Genomic DNA, 9,967 nt, shown 5'->3' with positions numbered 1-9,967 from the left:
TTTCTCCAGATTCTCAATCTTTTGGTCTCTTGTACTGTAGATAATATGTTTAGGTCTTTTCAATTTTACGTTTTAACAGTTTTCTGAAATTGTTCATTTTTAGACACCGCTTTTTACAGAATTGGTGAACCTCTGCTCATCTTTACCTCCAAGACACCTTGACTCCCTAAGATGCTCCTTTTTTTTTTTTTTAATACACCCAATCCCGTTGCAAAGTGTTCTCCCAGCTCTTCCTCTGTTAGTACCACTTTTTTTAAATGGGGGTTCAAAGTGCTACTTTTTTTTTTAGGCCATAGTTATACTTTCAACAGTTTTGTTCACCTTCTTGCATCCTTGGGTTTTTATTCTCTTTTTTTAATGCTGTTGTTAAATCTGTTGTGTGTGTTTTGTTTTTGTTTTTTTGTTTCTTTAGAACAAATCTGATGTTTCTGAGAATGAGCAAAAGAAATTTGATGGTACTGGTTATGATAAGGATTTAGTAGAAGCTCTTGAAAGGGACATAATTTCACAGAACCCCAACATTCGATGGTATGTATCACATGGGGGCGCTGTGGTAATTGAATAATTTAAAAAGTATGTGAAAATCCACAGCAAAAATGCATGGCAATACACTGAAATTCTATGTGCACTTTGCATTTATATTATTCAGATAAATGACTGTTTTAAAAAAGTTTTGTTACATAAAACAGAGCTGAAAACAGATGATGCTTGTCCCTTTTATGTAGTTATTCCCTCTTGCTTCCTAATGGAATTATGCAGGTTATGTAGAATGCTATTTTATTAGTCAGCTCTTTCGCCCTCTAAAATACATTGTTTTAGAAGGTTATTCTTTCCTCATTTGTTCTAAAGCTATATATGCTTTATACTTAGGGAGGATATTGCAGACTTGGAAGAAGCCAAGAAATTGTTGAAGGAAGCTGTAGTACTACCAATGTGGATGCCAGAGTTCTTCAAAGGAATCAGAAGACCGTGGAAGGTAAAACAATGCAGCGTAATGGATTTATGTACCTTTTTAATATGCAGATTGTGAACACCAGTTAGGGTGGTTATAACCTCTGAAAAGTTTATCACCATCTCGCCAGTCCTGGTGGCCAAATAGCGATATTTCACCAACAGTGACAAAGATGGTAAAAAGAAGGTTCTTCGTCATCCTCACTCTTTAGCCACTTTAGACCACACAAAGGAAATATGTCGTAGCTACAGGAAAATCAAAGCTGACAGAGTTGCATTTTCAAACCAATTCATTGTTGCTGTATGGCTCCAAAAATGACACCAAGTATTTTATTTTAATTATGTTTTTTTTTTTTTTTGTAGGGCGTACTAATGGTCGGTCCACCTGGAACTGGCAAAACACTTTTAGCTAAGGCTGTTGCAACAGAGTGCAAGACTACATTCTTCAACATTTCCTCTTCAACTCTTACATCGAAGTACAGAGGGGAATCTGAGAAGCTTGTTCGCCTTCTGTTTGAAATGGTGCGTAGGCAATTTCCAATTTGACTTAAGCAGCTCTGAGCCAGAGTTGTTGTTGTGTATTTATATAGCGCCAACAGTTTACACAGTGCTTTACAATATAAAAGGGAGACACTACAGTTATAATACAATACAAGAGGTTCCTGCTCAGAAGAGCTTACAGAGTTTTCATATTTATATTCGGCTAGGTAAAAACTTTTGGCAGCAAAACTTCTGTGCCTGAAAACAAGTATGCATTTTTAGTAGGGATGTACCGATACCACTTTTTTTTTTATCAATGAGTAAGAGTACTGATACTTAACCACTTGTCACCCAGGCCAATTCTGACATTTCTCTCCTACATGTAAAAATCATCATCTTTTTTTGCTATAAAATTACACAGAGCCCCCAAACATTTAATATATATAAAAAAGGTTTCATGCTTTAAAAAACAAATAGCAAAGTTAGCCCAATTTGTTTGCATAAGGTGAAAGATGAAGTTGCGCCAAGTAAATGGATAACATGTCACGCTTCAAAATTGCACACGCACATGGAATGGCGCTAAATTTCGGTACTTAAAAATCCCAATACGCGACGCTTTAAATTTTTTGTTTTTTTTACTGGTTATAGAGGAGGTCTAGGGCTAGAATTATTGCTCTCGCTCTAACGTTTGCGGCGATACCTCATGTGTGGTTTGAGCACCGTTTTGATATGTGGGTGCGACTTGTGAATACGTTCGCTTCAGTGTGCGAGGACAGGCACTTTAAACTTTATTGTTTTGTTTAATGTTACTTACGTTTTTTTAGTTTGACACATAAATAAATAATATATATTATTTTGATCACTTTTTTTTGTAAACATCCCTTGTAATAAGAATATGGAATGACAGGTCCTCTTCACACTGAGCTATGGGGTGGGTAAGATAAAAAAATAAATAAAAATCTCAGCTTCCCAGCCGAGGCGGCGCTATCTGTTTGAATACAGAGGCTGGGCATGAAGTCATACGGTCTCCGAATGATCATAGAGACTCCGGTGACCATCTGATCCACCAGAAATGGTAAACATCTGTGGGCCGCTGCCCGGAGGTTTACTACCCCTGCTCTATCTGATTGAGATCTGGTGGCTTGTGTACGCTATTGGAGTACAGTGAACCAATTGTCCTGTTCAAGAAACCAGTTTGAGATGATTTGAGCTTTGTGACATCGTGCATTATTCTGCTGGAAGTAACCATCAGAAGATGGGTACACTGTAGTCATAAAAGGCTGAGCATTGTCATCAACAATACATGGCATTTAAATTATGCTTAGTTGGTACTAAGGGGCCCAAAGTGTGCCCAAGAAATATCCCCCACACCATTAACCACTTCCCAGCCTATAGCAAAATCATGGCCAGGTGGTGGTTCTGTTATTCTGACTGGACGTCTTTCAGGATAACATGCTGGAGTGCGCCCACAGCGCAGCGTGTCAGTCTGACGCACCGCATCTCTGATTGTGGTAAGGAGCCTCTGACAGAGGCTCTTTGCCATGTGAACCAGGAAGTGCTGGTAAACGGCTTTCCTCGGTTTGCACTGACAGGGAGAGTCGATCAGCGGCTCGTTCTGTGGGGGGATGAGTCTGCTTTGATAATCAGCACAGTGATTATCAGCACAGCTCCCATGGGAGGTGCCCACGACAGCTGCAAATCTGTGCCCATCAGCTGCCAGTCGGTGTCCATCAATAACACCTGTCAGTACCTCCATCTGTGCCATATATTAGTGCTGTATATCGGTGCTCATCAATTCTACATATTCATGCCTCCTCATCGGTGCCCGTCGGTGAAGGAGAGAACTAAATCTTATAACAGAAACTAAACTTAAAAAAAAAAAAAAAAAATAGTTGGTCTTTTTTAGGTTGTTTAGCAAAAGATAAAAACCCCAGTGGTGATCAAATGCCACCAAAAGAAAGCTCTATTTGTGGAAAGAAAATAAAAAAATATAGTTTAAGTACAGTATAGCATGGATGCGCAATTGTCATTAAAATGCGACAGCGCTGAAAGCTGAAAATTGTCCTAAGCAGGGAGGGGTGAATGTGCCCAGTATTGAAATGGTGAAACCACCATCACCAGCCTGAACCGTTGCTACAAGGCAGGATGGATCCATACTTTCATGTTGTTTACGCCAAATTCTGACCCTACAATCTGAATGTCACAAGACTCAGACCAGGCAATGTTTTTCCAATCTTCTATTGTCCGATTTTGGAGAGCCTGTGCAAATTGTAGACTAGTTTCCTGTTGGCTGACAGGAGTGGCACCCAGTGTGGTCTTCTGCTGCTGTAACCCATCTGCTTCAAGTTTCGATGTGTTGTGCGTTCAGAGATGCTATTCTGCATACCTTGGTTGTAACGAGTTATTTGAGTTACCTTTGCCTTTCTATCACAGTCTGCCCATTGTCCTCTGACATCAACAAGTTGCTGCAATGTGATTGCAATGTGCAATGTGATTGGCAATCGAACAGGTGTACCTCCATAAAGTGGCCAGTGAGTGTATACGTTATGCCTTTGTAGCAGTGGAATGCGACTGTGTCTGTAGAATCATACCTGGACCCAGTGCCCCAAAACTTGAACCAACCTTTATTTTACCACTTTTACAGAGACTTCTTGCAATAGACTGTCATTACCAAAAATGGCTGTTATAAGATAATTGCTGACGATGTATTCTGGTATACTATTGCCATACTTTTAGAGACACCGGCTGTAGGCAGTTTCTAGTTTAAGGTTATAAAGACATCACTTAGTGATCAAAATAGTGATTGTTACTGCAAAGGATTGCCATACTACAAGAGGCTGTTGCCACGGGAAATTGCCAAACTAGAAAAACTGCTGTTTTCTTTCTTTATTTTTATGTAGATATGCATGAATAAGGCATCTTAGGCTTCTGGTCTTGCTGTAGCATTCCGGTGCAACCTCCATGGCTTTAGCTTGTGATTACTTGGATTACTTCCAGACCCAGTGATGCAGTCTTCTCTGGAGTTATGTAAGGATTGCTAAAAACATAATCCATCTGCCCGACAGCCTAGGATTTACATTCTCCTGAATTTGATAACCTGTGCATTCAATGAGTAGACAGGGGAAAAGCATTGAACTCTCATACTGTTCATAGAAGGTTAACACGGAAGTCATTGCTGCTCTCCAAAAACCTTTCAGACCATCTCTATTTTGCTAAAGCCCTGGATGCCTTAAAGGGCTTGCATTCTATGCACTAAGGCATGGGTCTTCAAACTCTGGCCCTCCAGTTGTTCTGGAACTACAATTTCCATCATGCCTAGTCATGTCTTTGAATGTCAGAGTTTTACAATGCCTCATGGGATGTGTAGTTCTGCAACAGCTGGAGGGCCATAGTTTGAGGATCCCTGCACTAAGGTGAAAAAAAATTTGTGCTGCAAGACACACCCCCCCCCCTTTTTCTTGCCCATTCGTTCCAGCAAAGGGGACAAGCACAGCAGCTTCAGCCACTGTCTCAGATCTTTATTGGATAGATTGATAGCAGCGGAAGGCCATTGGCTCCCACTGCTGTCAATCAAATCCAGTGACACATGAGTCAGGGGGCGTGACTTAGGTCTGCTGTCTGTTTCAATGGACGCAGCAGTGCCCCCATGGAAAGTGTCTCTCCGTGGGGGCACTTGAGAAGTGGAGGAGCCAGGAGTGACACGGGGGAACCCCAGAAAAGGAGGATTGAGGCCACTCTGTGCAAAACCCTTGCACAGAAGAGGTAAGAAGGGCTGCAACTAACGATTATTTTCATAATCGATTAGTTGGCCGATTTATTGTTTCGATTAATCAGATAATAGCCAAAAAAAAAAGCATTTTTAAAAAAATTGGGCCAATTTGTTGTTGGGCAGATTACAAAACACAAATTGCCGCAAAAACACATTACATGCTTTTCTGCAGCTTCTCCATTGAAGTACATTGAACCAAAAAAAACAAAATGGCACAGTTTTGGTTAAAAAGTCCTTTCCAAATACGCAGCAGCTGAAAAAAAAATCATGGATGTGAACGTGTCCCATAGAAAAACATGTACCGGTATATGAACTGTAGTGTGTTTCTGCAAAAAGCACCAAAAACCGGGTGTGAACCCAGACCTGAGATGTTTAGTAACATAATGGGGTTACAAAAACAAAAATAAGTACAAAAAGAGCAAATAATCACTACTGTAAGGTGTTCATTTTTTTACTGTGGGACAGTGAAAGTAATATTTACAGTAGTGATTTGCTTTTTTGTACTATAAAGGGCTAATTTTAGTTTTTTTTTAACCCCATTATGTTACTGGCCGATTAATCAATTATGAAAATTGTAATCGATTAATTTCATAATTGATTAGTTGTTTCGGCCCTAGAGGTAAGTTATAACATGTTTGATTTTTGTTTTTTTAAATGGAGATTTACAATCACTTTATAAGCACTTCTGAAACAATGTGTTGTAGATCGGTGAAGCAAACCTTTTTTTTTTTTTTTTTTTTAATGTTCAATGTTATGTTTAATGAGGTAAACTTCAAATAATAATGATGCCAGAGCCTCCTGGCTATGAAGCAAGATGAAGGGGATGTAATAGTGAAGGATTGCTTTCCTCTTAAAGGGTTATGAAGGCTTGTAATCATTTGGTAGTCTTTGAATTCCAAGGTGTCATTCTACATCTTAAAGAATATGTGAAACCAACATTTCATATTCCTGGTCTGTGCCTGCTGTTCCATGTACATGTATGAGAGAGTATTCTGTTCTTTGTATTGCTTCCTTGGTATGAAATCCCTGGTGTTCCTGTCAGTCCCTATGCTTTTCTTTTAAAAACTAACCACCCTAGGCAGGAGAACACATTGTGGTCTGTTCTCTAGCTTTGCTGGGGCCTACAATGATCAGACTTGTCCTGACATCAAAAGGGAAAAAAAGTATTTATAATTGTATATGTATTTTTATTTTTTGTTTATATCCACACACAAATGTTTTGCCTTTTTTATTTCTATTTTATATTGATTTTACAAAATGAGTTTGCAATCAATATAATATCAAGGAATGTGTATGTGAAATAAAAAGATGTTCGCTCTTGCAGTGATCCAAAACACAAGCAAAAAGAGTGGAGTGTCTAAAACTGAAAAATGTATGTAATCATAAGGCCCCTAACAAGAATAGAATAGAAAGTTGGCTGGGGCTCTAATCTTCCCCTACTCTATTTGAGTCAAAGCATTTTCTTTTTCGTCTATTGGAGGACATAGTTCTGCTTTAGATCATCAAAACAGCCCAGTGGTGGCGTATACCTCCAAACTGTGGAACAAGTTCAGTTTCACTTTGTCTGGTATACCAAGCGCTGGTCTTGGATACCAGCCAAGTCAAATGTTCCTTTCATAGGAAAAACTACAGAAATTAGAACTTTGGGTTTTCCCTACTGCGTGCTTGCAGGTGGTCATCCATTTGACACCGTATGCAAGTTTTTGGCTATCATGGTAGCAGTCTTCGCTCTCTGGACAGAGAGATCAAGGTAAGTTGTCTAAGTCATCTTTAATTTGGTCATTCAGCTCTCCCTTGCTGCTACCTGGGAAGTTGTTTCTCCTCCTGTGCTGGAAAATGGTAATGACAGACGCCATCCTGCATAGCTGGAGAGGAATACTGGGTCTCTGGTCCATTCAGGGTTCTTTGAGCCTGGAAGAGTTCCTGCTATCCATGAATGTAATCTAATTTCAAGCGATTAGAGGGGCTTTGCTTCCCTGGATGCACCCTCTGAAGGGACACCTTGTGTGGGTATAATTTTACAATGACACCACATTGTCCACAACATAAACTATTGGGGAGGGGGGAACCTAGAGCGCTGTAGCAGTGCTGGAAGTATCTCCCCTCTGGAGCTGGGTAGAGAGTCTTGTGTCAGCTCAGTTCACAGTACACATACCAGGATAGGAATCTAACAAGTGGGCTATTTCTCAGGTCAGGGAGAGCGGGACCTTAAAGGAGAAGTCCAGCCTGAGGCTGGGCTTCTCACTCCTGTGACCCGTCTTCTGCAGAGATCGGTATGAAGTCCGCTCTCCGCTGACATCACTGCCAGTCGAGGCAACGCGTCATCCCGACTTTCAAGTCTGGATCCACCAGCTGCCTTGATTGATGGCAGTCTCAGCGAGCCGTTGAGATGGCTGCTCCCCGCCCCTCCACAGCTCAGCGCTACAATGAGTGCGGAGAAGTAGAGCAGAAGCGATACTGACTGACAGTCGGCATCGCTCTGCACAGGGAGGAGTGAGAACCGGGCCACCGACAGTGTTGGTGGCTCGGTTCTCAGTGCAAAGACGCCAAGGGACAGATGCAGCAAGTATGACTAGCCAAAATAACAACCAAACTTCTCTTGTAACCTAGAAGCCTTGCAAGCATTCTGCCAGATTTCAATCTTCTGGTGTTGAACTTCAATTTAAAAGGGAGGTTTGTAGCAAGAGCAGTTCCACAGCAGGTTGTGCCCTTGGGTTGTGTTTTTTTGGGTTGTGTTTTTATATATATATATATATATATATATATATATATATATATATATATATATATATATATATATATATATATATATATATATATATATTTATATATATATATATATATATTATATATTTATATATATATATATTATATATATCTCTCTGTACCAGGTGTTCTACACTTGCAGGTGGCACTATACCCAGTAAGTGATGTAAAGTAGAGCTGTGTCTTCCATTGAAAAGAACGAATAGTATTTTACCGCAAGTACATTTCTGTCTGTGTTGCTCTAATTCCTGATTGGTGAAACTGTTGTCTCTGGAAATAACACAAAGGAAATCTTTTATAGAGTCCTTGGTAGCAATAAAAACCTGACAATGGTTTTATTCTATCCCCACTAAATAAAACAAAAAAGGAAGCTTTGATTCACGTACACATTAGGCTCTATGTATTAAAAAAAAAAAAAATGCTGCACTGAAGTCTTAAAGTAGATTTAAACCCTCACATATACCCAGTGAAGTGAACGCCCTCAGATGATACAGAGCTTAACGGCGACAGCGCAGGATTACTTTGCCGGGAGGCTGTCAATAGACAACGTCCTCTGCTAGAGCGGCCTGCGCGCCCCCTTAACACGTGATCAGCTGTCAGCCAATGACAGCTGATCATGTGATGTAAACGGAGCCGGTAATCGGCTATTTTTTCTCCTCATGCTGATGACTTGAGGAGAAAAAAAAGCCGATCACCGGCGGCTGACAGAGGGACATCGATCCCGATCACCAGTGCACAACAGTGATCGCTTCCCTGACGGTTCCCTGACGGGTCAGTATTTGGCGCATTACAAATACAATAAATCAATCAATCAATCAATCACCTATCAATGTCACCAATCGGTGCCTCATCAACCGTGCCACCCATCAGTACCGCCTTATCTGTGCCTATCGGTGCCGCCTCATCAGTGCATATCAATGAAGGAGGAAAATTACCTGTTTGCAAAATTTTATAACAAAATATAAAACCTGATTATTTAAAAAAAAAAAAATCCATATTTTTTTTTTGTTTGGCACAAAAAAATAAAAACCCCAGCGGTGATTAAATGCCACCAAAAGAAAGCTCTATTTGTGTGAAAAATATAAAAATGTAATTTGGGTACAGTGTTGTATGACCGCGCAATTGTCATTCAAAGTGCATCAGCGCTGAAAGCTGGTCTGGGCACGAGGGGTTTAAGTGCCCAGTAAGCAAGTGGTTAAACAAATCTCCCTCCATAAGTCTTGCATGTATATCTTCTGTCTTCATCTTGCTATAGTCTTTAGAATTCTTACATTCGGTAAGAATTTTCACTTTCTCATTCTGCACTGTTAAAAAAGGCTTGGATTATAATGGGAGCAGCGTATTGGAGGAAAGGCACATACCCTCCCTCCACATTGGTAGAAGAATGAAAATGCTCTGAGACACAGACTGACTGCCAATCTATTTATAGCAACCTCCCTCGACACACACAGGGATATTGATGAAGCTTTGAGGAGACGTTTGGAGAAAAGAATGGCCTGGTCAGGAAGGGAATGCATTTTTCCAGGCTGAAGTGGTTAAAAAAATGTACTACTTTTAATGAAGCTAACCTACTAGCTTTACCCAATCCTCTTCTTTTTTTTTTTTTTTTTTTGCTTTATTAGGCTGCTTTCATACATAGAAACATCCATTGATTGCCTCATTTTACAAGAACTGGAATGTCAAAGTAATGCATTTTATGTATACATAAATACCTGAAATACATTTTTAGAAACTATTGTAAATCCCTGACTGGTAAATACAGCACCATTCAGACTAGGAAGCAATGCTATAAGCCAGTTGGGCTCTGCTACATGAACGTAGAGGAATAGAAACGGAGAAGCGACATTATCAGTTTTGCATTTCACCGTTTAGTAGCAAGCTGAGGGCACGGAGGCGACTCAGGTTTGTTGCTTAAATGCAGTAGATAATTTAAGTCACCAGGCCTGCTGTGCTGTCCATAATAGTTGTCTAAATCTCAGAACTGTCAACCTGAATAAAAAA

The 9,967-nt window shown here is 40.1% G+C and overlaps 1 protein-coding gene across 2 annotated transcripts in view; it reads left to right on the top strand.

Annotated features, from left to right (window-relative positions):
* KATNA1 (katanin catalytic subunit A1) overlaps positions 1–9,967 on the top strand; it is a 53,225-nt gene that overhangs the window by 32,760 nt on the left and 10,498 nt on the right. For both annotated transcript variants that reach the window (XM_040350597.1, XM_040350598.1), the window contains exons 5-7: positions 413–528; positions 871–976; positions 1,315–1,473. In XM_040350597.1, coding sequence (XP_040206531.1) covers positions 413–528; positions 871–976; positions 1,315–1,473 — 381 coding nt within the window. The remainder of the gene's footprint in view (positions 1–412; positions 529–870; positions 977–1,314; positions 1,474–9,967) is intronic.

Source organism: Rana temporaria, chromosome 4 (assembly GCF_905171775.1).
Source record: "Rana temporaria chromosome 4, aRanTem1.1, whole genome shotgun sequence".
NCBI classification, from domain to species: Eukaryota; Metazoa; Chordata; class Amphibia; order Anura; family Ranidae; genus Rana; species Rana temporaria.
The sequence above is the reverse complement of the archived record's forward strand: the minus strand, read 5'-3'. Positions and strand labels throughout refer to the sequence as shown.